Source organism: Callorhinus ursinus, unplaced genomic scaffold (genome assembly GCF_003265705.2).
Source record: "Callorhinus ursinus isolate GAN/ISIS: 27379988/994484 unplaced genomic scaffold, GSC_fseal_2.0 scaffold10, whole genome shotgun sequence".
In the NCBI taxonomy this organism is placed as follows: Eukaryota; Metazoa; Chordata; class Mammalia; order Carnivora; family Otariidae; genus Callorhinus; species Callorhinus ursinus.
This window is the reverse complement of record NW_027397072.1, coordinates 40,513,469-40,535,275: the sequence shown is the minus strand read 5'-3', so window position 1 is coordinate 40,535,275 and position 21,807 is coordinate 40,513,469. Positions and strand designations below refer to the sequence as shown.

The following is a 21,807-nucleotide window of genomic DNA, read 5'->3' as shown; positions in this document are numbered from 1 at the left end:
AGCTAGTTCCTGAGGTACCTGACCAAGGTAGGACAGGTACTGTCCTCCCCATTAAATTACAGTGACCCAAATTTCCAGCCCAATAGCCAGGAAGTATTCCCATTCTGGGTGCTAGGAAATCATCCTACCATCTGACAAAGATTCCAGTTTGTTACTGGCAGCCAATTCCTAGGGAATCCAGATCCTGTTCCCACAGTCGGGGGTTGACCTCAAAGAGAGGCCACCCTCCTTCCTAAGTTATCCAAGTCGGTGAAATACGGCCATCAGTTGTGTGTGGGCTATCTGCCCACTTATGATCCAGACTGTTGTTGTAACAGTTATGCATGTTTTACAGTTCCTCCACAATAAGTTACGGGCCTGTCCAGCCCTCTTCCCAAGGTGGGTTTGTGGGATGACTGTCTTAGAGTTAGCCAAACTGACTAAACAGCTGCAACATGTGCAATATTGGTGTTCACCGAAGAAGGCTAGGCAATGTGTTGCATTTTGATTATCTATCATCATAGGAACCAGGCCTAGTATTGTAAGCCCCCAGACCCAACCTGTGTCTGAGACCTAAGCAAAGCCTGAGCACTTCAGCTAAGACCACCCAGCAGGATGCCATTCATTAGCTTCCTCCCTTTGATAAGCTGCCCCCAGATCCCAGTGACTTCATTGTCAGAACCAGACCTCACCACTAAAGAGTGGTGCTGCTGCTGTCTTCTGGACACTGAGGATCCAACCCTCAGACCTCTAGCATCCTGTTTGTTCCAACCAGTGGCATGGAAAGTAAGAGTTAGGCATTTGACTAAAGCAGCTGATTTATTCGGAATAAGTTTATAGCTGCTTAAAGATTTTTATTTATTTTTAAGATTTATGTGTTTATTTTGAGAGAGAGAGAGAGAACAGGGAGAGGGGTAGAGGGAGGGAGAGAAGCAGACTCCAGCTAAACACGGAGCCCTACTCTACTGGAGACACGATCTCATGAACCTGAGATCATGACCTGAGCTGAAATCAAGAGTGGGATGCTTAACCTCCTGAGCCACCCAGGTGCCCCTGAATGTTGGCTAGTTTTGACCATTTATCATCCATTCCCATTTTTGCTTAACTGAATGATGAAACTAGTTTTCTTTCGTAATTTTTTTTTCTTTCATAATTTTTTTTTTCTTACAGGACTGAGACTTCAGAGACCTCAGGGACTTCTTTCAGTACTCACAGAAACCTCCTAGCCTTGGTGATGGCACACGGGGACTGTTTACTTACTCTTAGTCTGAATGACTGCCAAGAAGGAAGGCAAAGGTAGGGCAGTCGGATCTCTGGCTGTCCCCATACTTCTAATCTCAGACTTTATTAAACTCCTTTCTGAGCCCAAGGACAAAGCTCACTTGAACAGATGACTGAGTCATGAATGAAAACTCTTGCTCGTTCCATAATGAGAAAGGATTAAGAGACGGACAGGTAAGCAAGCACTTCTATTTGAGAAAGAAGGTGTTCATTTGGGATATATTGTTATTAGTAATAACAGGATATATCAAGAGAATGTAGAACTTTCAAAATGTTTTGGGAAAACCCTCATTATAATGCTCTTTGTAGGAGAAGCTTCTATGCATATACCTCTGAGTCGGTTGCCTTTGCTAGCAGCTTCTTTTCTTTCTTTTTTTTAAGATTTTACTTTTTTTTTTGTGAGAGAGAGAGAGCTAGCACACATGCATGCACAGGAGTGGGGGAGGGGCAGAGGGCGAGGGAAATGAAGAAGCAGACTCCCTGCTGAGCAGAGGTTTGATCCCAGGACCCTGAAATCATGACCCAAGCCAGAGACAACTGCTTAACAGATTAAGCCACACAGGTGCCCCTTCTTTTTTTTTTTTTTTTAAGTTTATTCATTTAAGTTATCTCTACACCCAATGTGGGGCTCAAACTCATGACCCCGAGATCAAGAGTCACATGCTGTTCACACTGAGCCCAGGTGCCCCATTAGTAGCTTATTTTCTAAGTGAGTCATGGGATTTTGTTTCGGATTTACTTGGGTGAGAGGAGAATGTCAATGAGGAATCCCCCAAGATATTTTTAATTTATCAATTTGGACTGTTTACCTTATTGACCCTTGTCAAACACATGCTTGATTATCCTCAGGACTCTGGGTCCAGTGTGATATGTCTTTGTGTGAGCCTGGCAGCTAACCCTACCTTCCTTACCTTTCTCACTATCTGGTCCAGAAGTGGTCTTAATGGAGCTTGTGGGACAAAGCCTTTGCTTTGGGAGCCAAGGGAGGTTTTCTTCACTGTACTAAGACAGGTGAACTGTTCTTCCAGAGAGGAGTCTTCGGCCACTGGAGGGGACTGAATTGGAGAGGGAAAGGAAGGGTGGAATGAATCATAAGCACACAGACCCCTGGAGGGAGTTGTTCAGCATAGTGAATCATCAGAATTTTTGAGAACATATTTTGTGCCTTGTACTGTGCTAATGCGTGTCAGAAATAGAAAAGAAGTGTAAAAGAAGTTTCCTCCACTCAAAGCCGCAGGGTCTGATTTAAAGATAGGCTGCATTGGGGGAAGTGAAAACTCTAGGGCCATTTTGATTGATGGTGCAGTTTCAGCACACTCACAAAAAAGAAGTGGAGTCACAAGACTTATTACTTGCAGATCCCAGAAACGTGGCAGGGGTGAGTGTGTGGAGGGGGCAATGAGCCAAGGTAGGGGCAGTCCTCAGTCCCAGACCATGAGCAAGCACCCCTATTACTTACAAGGGGGAGGTCACTAGCTTTTCTCAGCCTCAACTCTAAGTGATTATTTTAAAAGGTGCCCCAGGAAAAGCAAGGCAGGAACTCGTGGCAAGAATCCTAAGCTCAGGTGCTTATCTAAATGTCCAGGTTCTGGCTGTGAGCAGGGTTGTCATACTGTAAACATGTAGGAAGCAACTCTGAATAGCTGTTTTCTTGTCACATAGGACTCTTGCAGAGGGACTTGTCTTCCCCACAGAAGGGCTGGCTGTAGGACTGAGAAGGGAAGAGACCCTTGTAGCCCCAGTGGGGAAGGCAGGCTACCTTGAGGAGGCAGAAGGGGTGGTGGTAGGGGTGTCTTCTAGAGGAAGACCACATGACCCAAGGGATGGAGGTGAGAGGATCTGCAGCAAGTGTGTTCACTGGACTGAAGTGGGAAATAGTCGTGAGGAGGCATCACGGAGCCAACAGTGGAGGAGTTTGCTCAGCTGTGCTGTGTTCAGGCATTCGTTCTTGTGTCCTGGTCATAAAGAAATCAAAGCTCTGTTTAAGGAGTAATAGTTGGCAAAAATGTGTAGGAGGGATTAGAGTAACAGGATCAGCTGGGATTCTGGGGCCTTGACGTAGCACTGATTTTTTTATTAGTTATTTTCTTCTACTTGGTTTTTTCCTCTTATTTATTTTATTTTATTTTTTAAGATTTATTTATTTATTGGTCAGAGAGAGAGAGAGAAGTGAGAGCACAGACAGGGGGAGCAGCAGAGGGAGAAGCAGGCTCCCCGCCGAGCAGGGAGCCCAAGGCAGGACTGGATCCCAGGACTCCAGGATCATGACCTGAGCCCAAGGCGGATGCTTAACCGACTGAGCCACCCAGGCGCCCCTCCTCTTATTTATTGTAGAGAAAATAATACATTCACATGGTTCAGAATCCAAAAAGCAGGGAGCATATACCTATAGTGAAAAAACTGCCTTCTCTTGTCCCCTAGCCACCCAGTTTTCTTCTGGAGGCAAAATCACTGCTTCCTTGGGTATAAGTCTACAAATAGTCTCAGCAGAGACAAGCAAATATATTTGTGTGTTTTCTTTTTTTTTTTTAAATAGTTCTTTTTTTTTTAAGATTTTATTTATTTATTTGAGAGAGAGAGAATGAGAGATAGAGAGCACAAGAGGGAAGAGGGTCAGAGGGAGAAGCAGACTCCCTGCTGAGCAGGGAGCCTGATGTGGGACTCGATCTCATGACCTGAGCCGAAGGCAGTCGCTTAACCAACTGAGCCACCCAGGCGCCCTATTTGTGTGTTTTCTAAAAATATAAATGGTAACATCATGTATATACTCTGCCCTTTGCTTTTTCCACTTAATATATCATGTGGAGTGTTCCATATTGTCCATAAAACACTTTCTTATTCTTCTTTATGGCTAGATCGGAGGTCATTGAGTTAATATGCTTTTATTTGTGGAATTAGTCCATTAGTGGGCATTCGGGGTTTTTCTAGCCTTTTGCCATGACAAACAGTTCCACCACGAATGACGCTCTAAGCATGTCCTTTTGCACACGGATGAGTATATCTGTTGGATAAATTTCTAGAATGCAGTTGCAGGCCCAAAATGGACAAAAGCATGTACAATTTTGTCACATATTGTCAAGCTTTAGAGGTGGGAACAATTTACCCTTCGGTGTGTTACAACACTTGGTTTTCTAGCCAACACAGTGTGTTAGCACACTTTTGAAATTTGCTCATATGATAAGTGACAAATATTATCTCGGACTAGTTTTATTTGACACGTCTCTTATTACGAGTAAGGTTGAGCATTTTTTATTTGTTTCAGAGCAGTGCATGTTTCCTTTTCTGTAAGCTGTCCATATCCATGCCCATTTTTCTACTGGGCTGGGTTTCTTTTCCTGACTGATTTGTAGGATTTTTTTAAACACATTAGGAAAATTAGTCCTGTATTGATAATCTGAGTTGCAAAAGTTGGTCAAGTGGTTTTGTTTTGTTTTGTTTGTGTTTTTAAAGTTGGTCAAGTGGTTTTTTTTAAAGCTCTAATGGGCAAAGGTTTAGCTGAACAGAAAGGCCAAAAGTAAGGGAACTGCCTCCCTAAACTTACTCAGAGTCCTGAGACCTTTTACAGAGCAAAAAAATCTGAGATAATATTAACTAAGCTTTTTGCAGTTTCTCTTAAGACTAGATTAAGCAGAAGTTTTCCCTTGTAGTAGTCCTTACAGTTGAGTTCTCGGGAGTTCATCCATCTTTGTGTGTATGGTATTAGGAAAAGGTGTGACATTTAAGCTGTCAACTTTGGAGGACTGATACGTGCCCAAGAATCTGACCCTGCTTTGTCTTATAGGTTGAAAGTGTGTGTGCTGCGTATCCTCCACCATATGACAAGGACACCAGTGCTCTTCGGGCTCTCAGAGGAATTCCTGTACATGTCACCCACACCCCAGTACCTCCTGCCCATACAAGCTTTTGTTGCATGCTGCTCTGTGGGGCCAGGCACCAGGGACTCAGGACAGCAGAGACCCTGCTTCCAGGAGCTCACACTTGGGGGCGGAGTTGTGGGGCACAAACTTGCAAAACAACCTCTAGCTAGTAAGATAATTGCTCCAGGGAAGCAGAATACAAAGTGCAGTGGGAATACCAAAGGCACACCACAGTCTCAATTGAGCTGTGTGAATTTTTGTTTATTCTTCAAGGAGAGCATATGCTTGTCCCCACGTCACCCGACTTGTACATCATAGTTGGAGTTTTCCGCCTGCCTCTCTTTAAGATTGACTTTAATCAACCCATCCTTCTGACCTCCGGTTCCAAAGACATTCTCTACTGTGGGTGGGGCATGTTTGTGTGGATGGGAGGGTATGGATTCACCCTCACACTAAAGGTCGGCTGCCCCTACAGATCTCAGAGTTGAAGAACCATGGCATCCTCCGGGCCCTGACAGCAGAAGCGAATGGATGGGAGCCACGTGGTAAGGTCCCCTTCAGCGCCCTAGGAGCCTGGGTGGGACCCAAGTTAGAGGTCCCCGTGGTCTACCTTTCATCATTTCAATTTCTCTCGGTACTTGTCCTATAGAATTTTACGGATTTATCATTCTTCAAGGAAAATTAGAATCAACACTGGATTAGAAGTCAAAAGACTTAAGTCCTAATCTAGCACTCAAAGCAGCTGTATTATGTGCCTTGCGCAAATCATATCATCTCCATGTCTGCTGTGGAGGTTGATCAATGCCTTCTCTGTCCTCAAAGGGATATTGCAACAATGATATGAGACAGTGTATGTGAAAAGGCTTTGAAAAAGTATCCTATTTTATCTGCTTCACGTGATTCTTTCGTATGCTGTGTTTAAAGTTCATTTCACTTGCTGATTTATGACACAGAAAGGCCCACTCACCAGGTGAGAAACACCTAGAGTCCCATATCTCTGGTGTAAGTCCTGCCTTTTTCACCCACCAGCTATATGACCTTGAGCAAATTTCTTAATCTTCTAACCCTTACTTCATCTATAAGACAGAAAGTGAGTCAGAACCTGTGTGATGGGAATTGTGTAGGGACTATATGAGCTGAGGTGAAGTGCTTAGAGCACAGATTATAAATCTATAACGAGGGCTCATTGCCCTGTATTGTTATCTTGGAATTCTGCAAACTGAAAATGTAATCTCCACAAATATAGGGCTTGTTAAAAATACTCTAAAGTAGAAAAATTATTTGGAGATCTGTGAAGTTTCTTCTAATAGATTTTTATCTTTGTGTGGTGACAAACCTAACATTTATTAGAGATTTTGCCTTAAATGCCAAAATATTTTATATTTCAGTACAAGTAGCATTTTTTTTAATGCCAGATATTTTTTTTAAAGATGTATTTACTTATTTATTTGAGAGAGAGAAAGCAGGGGGGAGGAGCAGAGGGAGAGGGAGAGTCTCAAGCAGACTCCGAGATGAGCACTTGCTGAGCCCATGGAAGGCTTGATCTCACAACCCTGAGATAATGACCTAAGCCAAAGTCAGATGCTTAACCGACTGAGCCACCCAGGCACCCCTGTGCCACATATTTTTAGTCGTATTAAACAATTACAGGCTTCTTCCAGATTGTTCTCAGCTCATTTAAATTGATAGGCTTATGAGGCACCTGGCTGGCTCAATTGGTGGAGCATACAACTCTTGATCTTGGGGACTGAGTTCGAGCCCCACGTTGGAGATTACTTTAAAAAAATAAATTCTTTAAGACAGGCGCCTGGGTGGCTCGTCAGTTAATCAAGCCCTATGCCAGGCTCCTGGCTCAGTGGGGAGTCTGCCTCTCCTCCTCCCTCTTCCCCTCACCCCTGCTTGAGGTCTCCCTCTCTCCCTCTCTCAAATAAATAAATAAAATCTTTAAAAATAATTAAATAAATGGGGCTTCTGGGTGGTGCAGTGGGTTGAGCGTTGGACTCTTGGTTTCCGCTCAGGTCATGATCTCAGGGTCATGAGATTGGGCTCTGTGCTCTGCACAGAGGTCTGCTTAAGACTGTCTTTCCCTCTCCCCCTCAAATAAATAAATGTTTAAAAATAAAATAAATAGGGTGCCTGGGTGGCTCAGATGGTTAAGCATCTGCCTTTGGCTCAGGTCATGATCCCAGAGTCCTGGGATCGAGTCCCGCATTGGGCTCCCTGCTCCTTGGGAGCCTGCTTCTCCCTCTGCCCCGCCCCCGTCTCGCATGAATAAATAAATAAAATATTTTAAAAAATAAAATAAAATAAATAGGTAGGTTGGTAGGTAGATAGAAAAACAGGCTTACTAACTCAGTGATACTGTTTCCCATATGGTTAAGTGGAAGAGAGCCCAAATAAAGGAGGCAGTTGAAAAAGGAAGAAAGGTAGGGAACCGTGCTAATGTGAGCTGCAATTGCTGTCCTGAAGATTTGTGCTTTGCCTCCATCTTCTTCTGTTGGAGGAAATTAGTATTTATGTCAGGATCATCTTCAGATGAGGAGGAATCTCCCTGGTTCCAAGAGGAAAGGGAAGAGGTGCTCTTGTTATGCCTTGGACACTTGTCTCCAGTTTTTAGGGACCAGATTGCAACCGCTAGTTGAGACCTTGTACTTTCTCTTGATTAACCTACAGTCACAGCAGATTCCAGGTGCAGGTGAGGTTTCTGCTCCTGGCTCACAGCCTTCTGCCAAGTTGTTTGTAGGTGAAAGGTTGAGAGGCACCTGGATGGCTCAGTTAGTTAAGTGGCCAACTCTTGATTTTGGCTCAGGTCATGATCTCAGGGTTGTGAGGTGGAACCCTGCCTTGGGCTCTGTGCTCAGCAGGGAGTCTGCTTGAGATTCTCTCTCTCCCTCTTCCTCTGCTCCTCCCCCTTCTCGGGCTCTCATTCTCTCTCTCTAATAAATAAATAAATCTTTTAAAAAGAAAAGAGGGGCACCTGGGTGGCTCATATGGTTAAGCATTTGACTTCAGCTCAGGGTTCTGGGATCGAGTCCTGCAAGGAGCTCTGTGCTCAGCAGGAGGTCTGCTTCTCCCTCTCCCTCTGCCCCTCCCCCTGCTCATGCTCTCTCTCAAATAAATAAAATCTTTAAAGAAAAAAAAAAGTTTGACCAAGTTGCTTGAAACGAGGACCTGCAGGGTGAAGAGTCCGTGCAGCCGGGCATCGGTGAGCGTGAGGGGTGAGACAGCCCTTGTCAGCACCATAAGAGCAGTCCCTGCTGTGGCCCCACTCTCCTCTTTGTTCAGCCGCTTTCTCCCTCCTTTTCATCTCCCAGAGTCCAGCATGCTGGAAGGAAGTTTTATTCTCTTCACCATCCAAGGCCACGCAGTCTGTATCCTGGTGAAGTTATCTAGCTTGGAAGCCCTGAGGCTCGGGGTCTCGGTCCACCCCAGATGGGGCTGGCAAGATTGAATTTCCCAGAAGTCCAGACCCATGTCACCTGCTGCCACTAACCACTGCCCTGCTGGACCCGAACCCAGGCCTGTGTCAGTGACCTAGCTAACACGTACCGAGTACTGACCTGTGGGTCATATACCCCTCTGCCCACCCTCCCTCACCCCTAGAAGCTGAAGAGTTGCACCATCCTCCAGCAGTCCCATGAGTGATGACATGGGGTACAGTGTCACCTGTGTGCAGCTGGGGAGCACGGACAGGAAGTGCTCACCAGCAGTTTGGCTCTGGAGTTGCTCTCAGCAGCTTTCTCTGCCTCAGTTTCTGTTAGTGTTTTGAGTTTCTTGTAGTATTTTATTTTATTTTATTTTATTTTATTTTATTTTATTTTATTATTTTATTATTTTATTTTATTTTTTATTTTATTTTATTTTATTTTATTTTATTTTATTTACAAGTATACTTTCAAGACAGCTCATTGCCCTGCGATATCCTCAGCTAAGACCGCATAGCCAGGAGGAGCTGCCCTCTCACTTTTACCACTGGGGCTGGAGGCTGGAGGGGTCCTGATTTGGGGTCTTGGACTGAAGTCTCTCCGTTTTCACCATGTTGTGTTAATTTCCTCTCTAGCAAATGGGAAAAGCCAGCAGCAGGACGCACCACCAGCAGTCCGGGCTGGAGTGACAGCTGTGGTTTGGAGAAAGGGCTGTGTGGTGTGTGGTGGCTACAGAGAACCTGTCTCGCTGCTTTTTCTCTCCTGTTCTCCCCCCCCCCCCCCTTTCCGGTGCTTTCATTCATTAGCAGATATTTGTTGAATACCTGTCCTGTGTGGAGCACTGCGCTAGGTTCTGGAGAACGCTGTCCCCAGGTGGCTCCCAGTGTAGTGGGAGAGACAGTCACGACACTGAGGAGCATGGGTGTCAGGGGTTCACAGAGGCCCACTGGCTCCCTCTGCAAACTTAATGAAGTCAGGGAAGGTGGCTGGCTAAGAGTGACATCAGAGTCCCTGGAGGATGAGGAAAAAGAGCAGCACAGGGGTTGGGACCAGAAGGTGCAGGCACCTGGGGCGACTGCAGGGGGAGAGCAAAGGCACAGAAGGTGGGAGGGGCTGAGGAAGTTGGGGAGTTCTGGATGCCCTAGGGCACAGCTACGGGTAGAAGAAAGATCCAAACTGTGAAAGTATTTAGATGCTGTGCTGAAGAGTTTGGGTTTTATCTGGAGAGTTATGGAGAATCCCTGGAGGGTTTCGAGCAGGGGGTTGACATCAGATCTGCCTTTTCGAATGCTCACTCTGGCAGCCGTGTGGAGAGGGTATCTGAGGGCAGCGGGACCCAGGGTGGACAGACAAGGCTGGGGCTGCAGCAGCGATCCGGACGTCCCTGGGTCTCAGAGGGTCTTCTTTTCTCACTCTTGCAGTTGTGAGTGCAGAGGTGCTCAGAGCCCAAGAAGAATGGGAAGCTGTGGACAGCATCCGGACAGAGACAGGTAACTGCAGGAATGGCACTGTGCTGCTAAGAAAGGCACCATCCACGTGTGGCTAACGTTTCTGTGACCCTGGGATTAGGACACAGAATTCCTGAGAGTTCTCCTTTTAGCTCCCTAACATAGAATAAAATATCTTTCCAAATCCACCTCTGGAGGAAATGGGAATGAACGCCATGGGAAAGGGCTGCCACCTGCTCAGACCTGAGAGAAGACAGGGAGGACCTTGATCAGGGTCCACTTCCGCAGGGTGATGAGGTTGGGCAGAAGGATGGAGGCAGGCAGCCAGAGAGAACAGGTTGTTCACTGGACAAGGAAGTCTCTGGAGACAGGGACTGAAGCCATCTGCTGGAAGGCTCTGAGGGCTGAGTAAAAATTCTCACTCCGTTTTCTGACAGGTTTGGACGGAGCTATAGGAGGGTAGAGCTCGGACCCACATCTAGCTTGAGCTCTACTTGGGCTCCTGGAAAGTCATTACAGGGGACTGTGTCAGTCATCCCCGAAATTGCTGATACGTTCACTCCCTGTGGACTGTACCAGAAGATGGAGAGGGGGGTCATCCATATACAGGGTGTGAGAAAGGGCAAAGTGGAAGTGAGGAAAGGTCCCTAAACAGACCTTGGCATGCTCCCACATGGGGACCTACTCCAGGCAGTGACTTGCCTCCTCACAGATGAGTGGAATGGGACCCCCTGCCGGGCAGATCTGTCCCTACTCACTGCAGAGGTTGACCTAGCAAGCCTCTGAACAGCCCCGTCTAAGAAGGGGCCTGCCCAGCAGAGAATGCCAGCCCCTTAAAAGAAGATTGGTTTGAGCTGTAGATATCTGATGTCTGCCACTGAAAGCCAGTGTTTGGCTTAGAGGTGATAACCAGAAGGCCCTCAATAAATGTTCGCTGACAGAATGACTACCGTTATAAGTCTGAGAGTGTCTTGCCTTTTGCCACAGGGAGCCAGGCCAGCGCAGACCAGCCTGGGCAGCTGATCTCCTTCAATGAGGCTCTGCAGCATTTCCAGACCGTGGACCTCTCTTCCTTCAAGGTATGAAAGTAGGGAGGTTTGGGGTCTCAGGCAAAACACCTTCCCAGGAGCCAGGTTTCTATCCCACCAGCCTAGGGCACTGGGCAAGCAAGATGGAAGCTTCCAGTTGAAGACCTTACCTCATCTAAGAAATCTTGGAGCACAGAATCATCGGTAGCCAAGGACCCAGGCTTCATGCCGGACCCCAGTGGCCTTTTTGGGACCGTGTCCCCAGAGCTCTTGTGGCCCTGCCATACACAGGTCTGTGTAGCTGCTCCCTCTTCTTCCCTCTTAGGGATGGGGAGGTCTGGAATCAAATGCTAGACAGTTCCTTAAGGAAGCAAGGCATTCTGTCTAGAAAGCTGAGTAAGTCATGGCCATTCACTCTTCCATTCCTTCAGGGAACCAGAAATTATTTGGGAATTTTAAAAATACGTGGGGTTGGAAAAAGAAGAAACATTGAGGAGAATAGAAGCTGGTGGGCTTCCTGGGGCATCTTGAGGGACTAAGAGTAGTTTTAGAAGATTGTGATTTCAGATCTTCAACTTAAAACCTGGTTCAAGAGAGGCTGAAAAGTCAAGAATCATGGGTGATTTATGGGACGCAGAGGGCCAAAAGCTACCAAAATCAGAATATTCTAAGACCTGCAGCAGTGGCCCTTGAGCAATAAGTCAGTATGACCTGGTTTAGGAGGTGCTCTTGTGGTATGGACAGAATGCTCCAGCAAACTCTCAGGTATCCAGCTCCAAAAAGTCCCCACTAACCTCCCCACCTCACTGGCTCTCTCACCCTGGAAGTTGAGAGGACTGCTAGGCTTTATCATTTATGCCCTCTGCAGAGAGAGAGAGATCTACAAAAGGCAGAGCGGTCCTGCTGGGAAACCTAGCCTGGCTTTGTCAGACCAAAGCAGGGGTCCCCATGCCAGCCATCTCTGGCAGTCAGTGGGAAGTAGCTCTGGAGAGGCCCAAAGGAGCAAATGCGGACAACGGGCTAATGCCTATACTTGGGGACATCTTTTCTTTTCTTTTCTTTTCTTTTCTTTTCTTTTCTTTTCTTTTCTTTTCTTTTCTTTTCTTTTCTCTTCTTTTCTTTTAAGATTTTATTTATTTATTAAAGAGAGAGCAGGAGCGGGGACGGGGGGAGCAGAGGCAGAGGGAGAAGCAGGCTCCCCGCCGAGCAGGGAGCCCGATGTGGGGCTCGATCCCAGGACCCCGGGATCATGACCCGAGCCGAAGGCAGACACTTAAACAGCTGAGCCACCCGGGCACTCCGGGGACATCTCTTCTACTTACAAAAATCCTGGGAGCCAGCAGACCCTGTCTCTAGAGATGGAGCAGGTGCTTCACAGTTCCTGCCCCCTTCCAAGGCCCAGAGACCAGCCAGTTAGTTGGCGGAGCTACTTTCTGCAAGAACAGTCCCTGTACTGACCCTGATGGTAAGTTCCTTAGAGCAGGTGAACCCAGCCCTCTGCCCATTGCCTGTAACTTCCTCCCCAGAAAAGAATCCAGCCAACTATTCGAAGGACGGGGCTCGCCGCCCTCCGGCACTGTCTCTTCGGGCCTCCGAAGCTCCACCAGGGTCTCCGAGAAGAAAGGGACTTGGTCCTGACCATTGCTCAGTGTGAGTGCACAGGTGCTGCCACGAGGCAGATGCTGCATATGTGGTCAAGCAGAGAGCACTGTTTGTCCTCCTGTTGTGGAGGCTAAGCCAGAGGTCTTGCATGTACCGTGTTGGCAGGGAGAGCGGGAGCTACGGGGTGAAAATGTGGGAGAACACAGTGTCTTGAGTACAATCCAGATCTATCTTGTTTGAGCCGTTCTCTGAGAAACACTCAGTCCTCCCCGGAGGGGCAGGCAATCCGACAGAGTAGGGATGTGTTTTCGGGCAGGTGGCCTGGATAGCCAAGACCCAGTGCATGGCCGAGTCCTCCAGACCATCTATAAGAAGCTGACTGGCTCCAAGTTTGACTGTGCCCTCCATGGAGACCACTGGGAAGATCTGGGCTTTCAGGGTAAGAGACAGGAATTGTTCATCTTTTTTTCCTTGACCCCTGAATCCAGGACTAGAATGAGAGCCCAGATAGTCCTCTTCCTGTCGTGCTAGCGCCCTGAGGTAGGATATTGGGGGAGAGGGTACAGGAAATGCAAAGGCCCTGAGGTGAGCACGTTTATCGTGCTTGAGAAATAGCGAGGAGTATGGCTGAAGTGGAAAGGCCGTTGTCAGACATTTACTCTAAGAGAGATGGAAAGCATCAGAGTGATAGGATTTGGTTTTTTCTTATTTTCTTTTTCCTTTTAACACAGATGAAAATTTTGCTTTATATTATTTTATTTTTTGAGTGAAACAAAATTATTTCAGCTGTTTTGGATTATGCTACTCTTTTTTCAGAATCATATCAAGTTACATTTATGTGGAATAGGAAAATGTCCTCATTTAAAAAGGAAATTTTATGTACGCATAATTAATTCGTCCATTGGTATTGACAACATGTTTAAGTCCCTCATCTATAATATAATTATCTTATTTTCCTCCATATGCAATGAGAATCATGTCAGTGTTACGATTTTTGTTTCAACCATCAAACAATTTAGAAAACTCAAGAGGAGGAGCAAAGTTGGCTGTATTTACCTATATGCTTACTCTTTCCACTGTTCTGTTTTCCTTTCTTATTAGTCCAAGATTTCTCCTTTTATCATTTCCTTTCATTTTCAAGAACTTCCTTTAAGCGTTTTCTAAAGTAGGTCTGCTGGTGATAAATTCTCTTGGTTTCCCTTCATCTGAGGAAGTCTTGATTTCCTCTTCACTCCTCAAGGATCATTTCTCTGGACAGAGAATTCCAGGTTGACAGTTTTTTCTTGCAGCTCTTGCAAACTGCTACTCACTTCTGGCCCAGAAAGCTTCTGTCATTTGCATTCTTTCTCCCTGAGAGGCAGGGAGTTGTTTCTCCCTCTCTGCTTTCAAGATCTTTTAGAGTTTGCAGGAGTTTGACTGTGTTGTGTCTTAGTGTGGATTTCTTTGGGCTTACCCTATTGGGTTTGCTCAGCTTCTTGAATCTGTAAGTTTAATGTCATTTGCCAAATATGGTCTATCTTCAGCCATTATTATTTCACGTACCTTTTTTCCTTAATTCCAGTGTAGTCCACATACAATGTTACATTAGTTTCATGTGAATAATATAGTGATTCAGTAATTCCATACATCACCTAGTGCTCATCAAGATAAGTGTACTTATAAGTAGCCCTTCACCTATTCACCCATCTCCCCATCTGCCTCCCCTCTGGTAACCATCTGTTCTCTATAGTTAAGAATCTGGGTTTTTTGTTCATCTCTTTTTTTTCTCTTTGTTCATTTGTTTTGTTTCTTAAATTCTGCATGAGTGAATACTTGAAGTACTTTTCTCAGTCCCATACTTTCTCATCTCTTGTGGGACTCTGATGACACAGATGCTAGATCTTCTGTACTGTTCCACAGGTGAGAGGCTGTGTTCATTTCTTTGGATCTCTGTTCTGTAACTCATAGATCTCCAAGGCTCTGTTCATTTTGTTTTGTTTTTTCTCCCTGATGTTCAACAGATTGGATAATTTCTATTGTTCCATCTTCTGTTTCACCAATTCTTTCCGCTGTTGTCTCTATTCTGCTCTTGAGCCCGAGTGAGTTTTTAATTTTAGTTATATTTTCTGGTTGTAAGTTTTTTATTTGGTTCTTTATACCTGATATTTCTTTACTGAGACTTCCTATTTTTACATTTTTTTCAAACTGTAATTATTTATCAAAGGCATTTTTATGATAACTGCTGTAGTAGATTTCTATTGTTGCTGCAACAAATTACCACAAATTTAGCAGCTTGAAACAACACAAACTTATTAAAGTTAATTTATTTATTCAAGTAATCTGTACACCCAACATGGGGCTCAAGCTCACAACACTGAGATCAAGAATCACATGCTCTGTTCCGCCGCCATTTTAAATCCAGCTCCATACAACGCTCCGCCGCCGCTGCTGCCACGACCCGGACGGCGCGCCAGCACCCCACGGCCGACAACTCCGCCACCATGGAGGACGTGAACAAGTACAGCAACATAGAGGAATTCGCAGAGGGATCCAAGATCAACGCGAGCAAGAATCAGCAGGATGATGGTAAAATGTTTATTGGAGGCTTGAGCTGGGATACGAGCGAGAAAGATCTGACTGAATATTTGTCTCGATTTGGGGAAGTTGTAGACTGTACAATAAAAACAGATCCAGTGACTGGAAGATCAAGAGGATTTGGATTTGTGCTTTTCAAAGATGCTGCTAGTGTTGATAAGGTTTTGGAACTGAAAGAACACAAATTGGATGGCAAATTGATAGACCCCAAAAGGGCCAAAGCTTTAAAAGGGAAAGAACCCCCCAAAAAGGTTTTTGTGAGTGGATTGAGCCCAGATACTTCTGAAGAACAAATTAAAGAATATTTTGGAGCCTTTGGAGAGATTGAAAATGTTGAACTTCCCATGGATACAAAAACAAATGAAAGAAGAGGATTTTGTTTCATTACATATACAGACGAAGAGCCAGTAAAGAAATTGTTAGAAAGGAGATATCATCAAATTGGTTCTGGGAAGTGTGAAATCAAAGTTGCACAACCCAAAGAGGTATACAGGCAGCAACAGCAACAACAAAAAGGAGGAAGAGGTGCTGCAGCTGGTGGACGAGGTGGTACTAGGGGTCGTGGACGAGGTCAGGGCCAAAACTGGAACCAAGGATTTAATAACTGTTATGATCAAGGATATGGAAATTACAATAGTGCCTATGGTGGTGATCAAAACTATAGTGGCTATGGCGGCTATGATTATACCGGGTATAACTATGGGAACTATGGATATGGACAGGGATGTGCAGACTACAGTGGGCAACAGAGCGCTTACGGCGAGGCGTCTCGAGGGGGTGGCAATCACCAAAACAATTACCAGCCATACTAAAGGAGGATGTTGGAGAAGACAGCAGGAACTTCATTGCAGGCCGTGTGTCACCCTGACCACGTCTATCTCTGGGGGTCGCACGTTGCGGGCAGAGCGCAAGGCATACACCAGAAAACGCTGTCCTGTGGAGGAGATTGCTAAAGTTAACCCATCTTGCAGGACGACATTGAAGATTGGTCTTCTGTTGATCTAAGATGATTATTTTGTAAAAGACTTTCTAGTGTACAAGACACAACTGTCCAACTGTATATAGCAGCCAATTAGTTTTCTTTGTTTTTACTTTGTCTTTTGCTATCTGTGTTATGACTTGATGTGGACTTGTGTTTATACAAATTTTATTTGTATGATTCCATGTTAAACCTCAAATAAATGCTTCCTTATGTGATTGTTAAAAAAAAAAAAAATCACATGCTCTTCCAGTGGAGCCAGCCAAGTACCCTACAAAACAAACTTACTATCTTATAGCTCTGTAGCTCAGGAGTCCGACACAGGTTCACTGGGGTAAGATCGCTGTGGCAGAGGGCTGCATTGCTTTTTGGAGACTCTAGGAAAAACTCCATTTCCTGGCCTTTTCTATCTTCTAGAGGCCACGTCCACTCCTCCTCCTCCAAAGCCAGGAATAGAGCATCTCCCTGAGCCTGGCTGTGTCCTCACATCTCTTTCTCTGATTCTGTGCTTCTGCCTTCTTTTCTCACTTTTAAGGGCTCTTCTGAATACATTGGGCCCACCCAGAGAATCCGGGATAGTCTCCCTATCTCCTGATCGGCAACCTTAATTCTTCCTATGATCTTAACTTCCTCTTGCCGTGCAACAAAATATATTCCTAGGTTCTAGGGATTCGGACAAGGATGTCTTTGGAGGGGCCATTATTCTGCCTATAATTGCTGCTTTAAAATCCTTGTCAGGTAATTCCATCATCTGTGTTATCTCAGTGTTGTATCTATTAAGTATCTTTTCTCATTCAAATTAAGATTTTCCTAGTTCTTGGTGTAACAAATGATTTTTTTTTTTATTGTATCCTGGACATTTGGGGTATTATGTAATGACACTCTGGATCTGCTGTAAACCTTTTATTTTAGTAGGCATCCTCTGACACCGAGCCAGTGGGGGAAGGAGGATGTCACCCCATTACTTCTGGGCAGGGGTGGAAATTTAGGTACCCCATTTGGCCTCTGCTGGTTCCACTGGCTAAGAGGGGGCACAGGTACCTCATTACATGACTCATTACAGGAGTCCCATGTGGACTCCACCGACATCACAAGGGTGTGGGGCTCAGTCCAAGCTCCCCAATATGCTCACACTACCTTGGTGAAGCTAAGGGGCACCTCGTTACATTCAGGCAGGGGTGGCCAAGGCCTTGAAGCTCATGGGAGAAGGAACTTGATTTGGCATTGCTCACCATCACCCTTCAGTTACTCATCTCGGTTACAGGAGCGAATCCAGCCACAGACCTAAGAGGAGCAGGCTTCCTTGCCCTCCTACACCTGCTGTACCTGGTGATGGACTCAAAGACCTTGCTGATGGCCCAGGAGATTTTCCGCCTGTCTCGTCACCATATCCAGGTGGGGCTTTGCGGGGAAGCCAGAGGAGAGGGCTGTGGAGCCATTGTGGGTGCAGGGTGCTCCTGAGCAACCAGGAGAGCCTCATGGGGGCTGTCTCTAGTTGCTCAGGACTCTCAGGACAGCTGAGGCAAACCAGGACCAGGCTTCCCCCACTAGCCTGACCTGGGCTAGAATCTGAGCTCCACCACTTGTTAGCGTGTGTCTCAAGCAAGTGCTTCAACTCCTCAGAGCCTTGGTTTTTTCATCTGTAGAATGGAGATCATGGACACTTCAGCTGGACAATTAGGAAAATTAAATGAGGTGTGTACAAAGGCACTAGGCATAGCTATGATGCTAATGTGTCAACTCACTGTCCTCCCTGAGGACATCCCTTAAATAGTACTAATAGGTTCTCCTAACCCTGAAGGAGGAGAGTTAGCCTGTATGTGCCCCAGAGGAGATCTACCTATGAGGGTCAAGGGACACATGGTCTTACTGATAGGCCAGAAGTGACTTCTGTAGTCACTTGGTCTGTCCAAGCCTTCTCTGGTGTTGGGTTTAATGGTTTTCCTAGGCAGTAAAATGTGGTAGTCCCGCTGTTTTAGAAAACAAGTCTGACCCATATCCTGCCATTCATCTATGCCACATGCTGGCACCTGGAATTTATCCACTAAACAAATTTCTATTCAGCATTCCCTATGCTAGTTATTGTGCCTAGTGCTTGGGGGTACATCAGTGAACAAAGATCCTTCTACCAGAGAAGACAAGGCAGTGAGCCTAACACATAAATAAATGATAGAGTACATTTAAAGGTGGTGAGTGCTAAGGAGAAAAAACAAGTAGGGTAAGGTTAGGAGAATATGGGGAGTATTTTATGGGGTGCTCAGTGTAGCTCTCACAAGAGGGAGTTAAATCAGACCTTGAAGGAGGTGAAGATGTTGGCCCAGTTGGTGTCTGGGGGAAAGCATTCCACACAGAGGGAGCAGCTAGAGCAAAGGCCCTGAGGAAGGAATGTGTCTGGCACTTAAAGGGGTAGCAGGGAACCAGCTGTAACAGAAGGAGCCCAGGAGAGCAGTCAGAAGGGAGATCCTATGGCTAACAGGGACCAGATGGCAGAGGGCCTGGTAGGCTGATAAGGACTTTTGATTTTACTCTGAATAAAGTGAGTGTTTTTGCAGCCTGGAATACACAATCCAACCTAACACCTTTGAGTGTATTGTATCAGCTGCTAGGTTGAGAAAAGTCTTTAGTGAGGACTTTTATAATCAAGTCAGAGATGATGGGTATTTTCAGAGGAGGTGGTGTGAAGTGGTCAGATTCCGGATGTAGAATCTTGAGCATATGGGCTTAAGAAAAGAGAGCCAATTGGGGTGCCTGGCTGGCTCAGTTGGAAGAGCATGTGACTCTTGATCTCGGGGTCGTGAGTTCAAGCCCCACATTAGGAGTAGAGTTTACTTAAAAAAAAAAGAGAGAGAGAGAAAGGAAGAGAGAGAGAGAAAGGAAGGAAGGAAGGAAGGAGAAAGAAAGAAAAGAGAAAGAAAGAACCAGCATCTTTTTCTCATGGATTGATGATGAGTGTGAGAAAAAGAGATTTTTAGTCTGAGTAACTGGAAAGATAGAGTGGCCATCAACTGAAATGGAAAAGAAAGAGCAAGTTTGGGTGGGGTTCACTTTGCCATACAAATTTCAGATTGAGGTTTTCATTTTGGCAAGAATACCAGGAGTGATGTACCTTTCTCTGTGCCTCAGCTCAGAATGTCTTACTACTGGGATGGTTGGCTTGGGTCGTATGGTCAAGGTGAGTCTGCCGGGTTTCTCCACTGTAGTTATTATTTCTCCCTTTGTAATTAATAAGTATCTCGGGGAAGATACTTTGAGACTGTGCAAATATTCTGTTTTTCCTCAAACTTTGTTCTAATGGTGGTTTTCTGTTTCCCTCATTTTCTCTCATTTTATTAATTGGAAGAATTCCAGTTGTCTGTGTTCTTCTATTTATTTATTCATTCAATTACTTTTTATATCAGTGTGGGCTCCTGGATATTTATTTTATTCTATGGGTTATAACCCAGTACTATTGTTACTTATTTTGTTGCTCACATTGTTTCAGCTTTGGCCATTTTAGAAGCTCCTTCAGGTCAGCACTTACGCTCTTTTGTATGCCCTGTTTTGTTTTGTTTTTTAATAAAGATTGTATTTATTTAACTTAGAGAGAGAGAGAGACAGAGATAGAACATGAGCAGGGGAGGGGGGAGAGGGAGAAGCAGGCTCCCTGCCGACCAGGGAGCCTAATGTGGGGCTCGACCCCAGGACCCTGGGATCATGACCTGAGCCAAAGGCGTGCCCCCCCCCCACCCCCTGCCGCCTCATACCCTGTTTTGAGCACTTTTTGGCTTTCTGGACACCAGAAGATGCCATCTTATATTTTCCCTGTATGATTTCCAGCCCTGGAATTAACCACTTCTCCAAGGAGCTCTCGCTCCTTTAATTGGAGAATGACATTTGAAAGTGAGAGCGGAGGGCCAGGTATGCACGCTGCTCCTAAGTTCTCACCCTTCTAGGCCCTCTGAGTGGACAGAGCCTGGAATCTATGTCTGTGGCATGGGTTTGCTCCCAGCTCCGGTAGGAGTGGCCTGAGGTGGTGAGCTCGCCTGTCCTGCCCCAGCTGCACCTCGCACACAACAGGAAGGTGGTGTGCCCGGATACTGCCTGAGAGAGAGGAGCCCTTGAGTAAGGGGCCAAAGATCACACCTGCAACATTTTAGTCAGATCATTTTACATCAGAGGGCTGGAATTGGTGAGGCCGGGGTTGCCAAAACAGACTGTTGCAGTAACAGCGTTGTGGGCCGTGTGATGTAGTTTTCACCATGTCTGCTGCTTCTTTTGTAACATGGGAAAATAATTCCAGCCCTGCAGAATTGTTCTAGGTTGGAGATAAACTATGTGAAGTGTCAAGCGCATTAGTCATTCGGTGAGTGTCAGTTATCAAGGTAACTTTTGATTTCCAAGAGTAAAAATACAGCACACACACACACACACACACACACACAAACAAACACACATGCGCATGCGTGCGCGCAACACAACCGTTAGTAAGGTAGATGCCTTTTTTATTTTTAATTTATTTATGTGTGTGTGTGTATCTTAGGTGGGTCCCTTTTTTTAACCCAAAAGTTCTTGAATACAGAACAAATAATCATAGGGTTCCTGCCACTGGGGCAGTTTTTCATTTCTAATGTCTACTCAGTATCTCTGTATATTTATGGGAAAAGCACCTATTAAATCTTAAGGCTCGGGTGCCTGGGTGGCTCAGTCGGTTAATCATCTGACTCTTGGTTTCAGCTCAGGTCATGAGATCGAGCCCTCCATCAGGCTCTGCGCTCAGCATGGAGTCTGCTTGCCCCTCCCCCTCTGCTCCTCCCCTTGCTCATGCTTTCTCACTCTCTCTCTCTCAAATAAATAAAATTTTTAAAAAATGTTTTAAATAAAATTAAAAAATAAATCTTAAGGCTTCACTTATGCCTATTCCAGGAAACACTGGAGGAGGCAAGAGTGGGACCTAATGAGTTTCTGGTCTTGAGATATATTGAGGCCCCACAAGTTGAGAATGTGGGCATTTGCTGTGGTCTTCATGATGCAGGGAGGTAATTTCTGGGTTAAGTTTGAGAACTATACCTATTAGCTTCTGCAATGATGCAGTCTCTTGCAGCAACACTGCTTCACCATAATAGACTCCCAGAGTACCTCAGCAATCCAGCCCCTCATTTCATTTTATTTTATTTTATTTTATTTTTTTAAGATTTTATTTATTTATTTGACAGAGAGATAGCAAGAGAGGGAACACAAGCAGGGGGAGTGGGAGAGGGAGAAGCAGGCTTCCCGCGGAGCAGGGAGCCCGATCCCAGGACCCCGGGATCATGACCTGAGCCGAAGGCAGACGCTTAATGACTGAGCCACCCAGGTGCCCCTATTTTATTTTTTAAAAGATATTTTTCATTTATTAGCATGAGCATGAATTGGGGGGAGGGGCAGAGGGGGAGGGAGAGAGCCGACTCCCCACTGAGCACAAAGCCCTATGAGAGGCTCCATCCCGGAACCCCGAGATCGTGATCTGAGCTGAAGTCAGATGCTTACCCAGCTGAGCCACCCAGGCACCCCCAACCCCTCATTTTAGATGGAGGCCCAGAGAAGGGAAATGACTTGCCAAAGGTCTTACAGCTAATTAATATTTCCTATAGGTGATCTCTGACCTCAGTGTCTCCC

At 45.6% G+C, this 21,807-nt stretch overlaps 1 protein-coding gene and 1 pseudogene across 5 annotated transcripts in view; both read left to right on the top strand.

Annotated features, from left to right (window-relative positions):
- ELMOD3 (ELMO domain containing 3) overlaps positions 1-21,807 on the top strand; it is a 29,100-nt gene that overhangs the window by 1,104 nt on the left and 6,189 nt on the right. For 4 of the 5 annotated variants that reach the window (XM_025868291.2, XM_025868292.2, XM_073897463.1 and 1 more), the window contains 8 exons: positions 1,150-1,434; positions 5,042-5,119; positions 5,593-5,662; positions 9,964-10,032; positions 10,978-11,069; positions 12,545-12,668; positions 12,937-13,059; positions 17,438-17,568. In XM_025868291.2, coding sequence (XP_025724076.1) covers positions 1,381-1,434; positions 5,042-5,119; positions 5,593-5,662; positions 9,964-10,032; positions 10,978-11,069; positions 12,545-12,668; positions 12,937-13,059; positions 17,438-17,568 — 741 coding nt within the window. In that variant the 5' untranslated portion in view covers positions 1,150-1,380. The remainder of the gene's footprint in view (positions 1-1,149; positions 1,435-5,041; positions 5,120-5,592; positions 5,663-9,963; positions 10,033-10,977; positions 11,070-12,544; positions 12,669-12,936; positions 13,060-17,437; positions 17,569-21,807) is intronic. The other variant, XM_073897466.1, reaches the window with a different exon arrangement.
- On the top strand, positions 12,940-16,551 carry LOC112821093 (heterogeneous nuclear ribonucleoprotein D-like pseudogene; annotated as a pseudogene).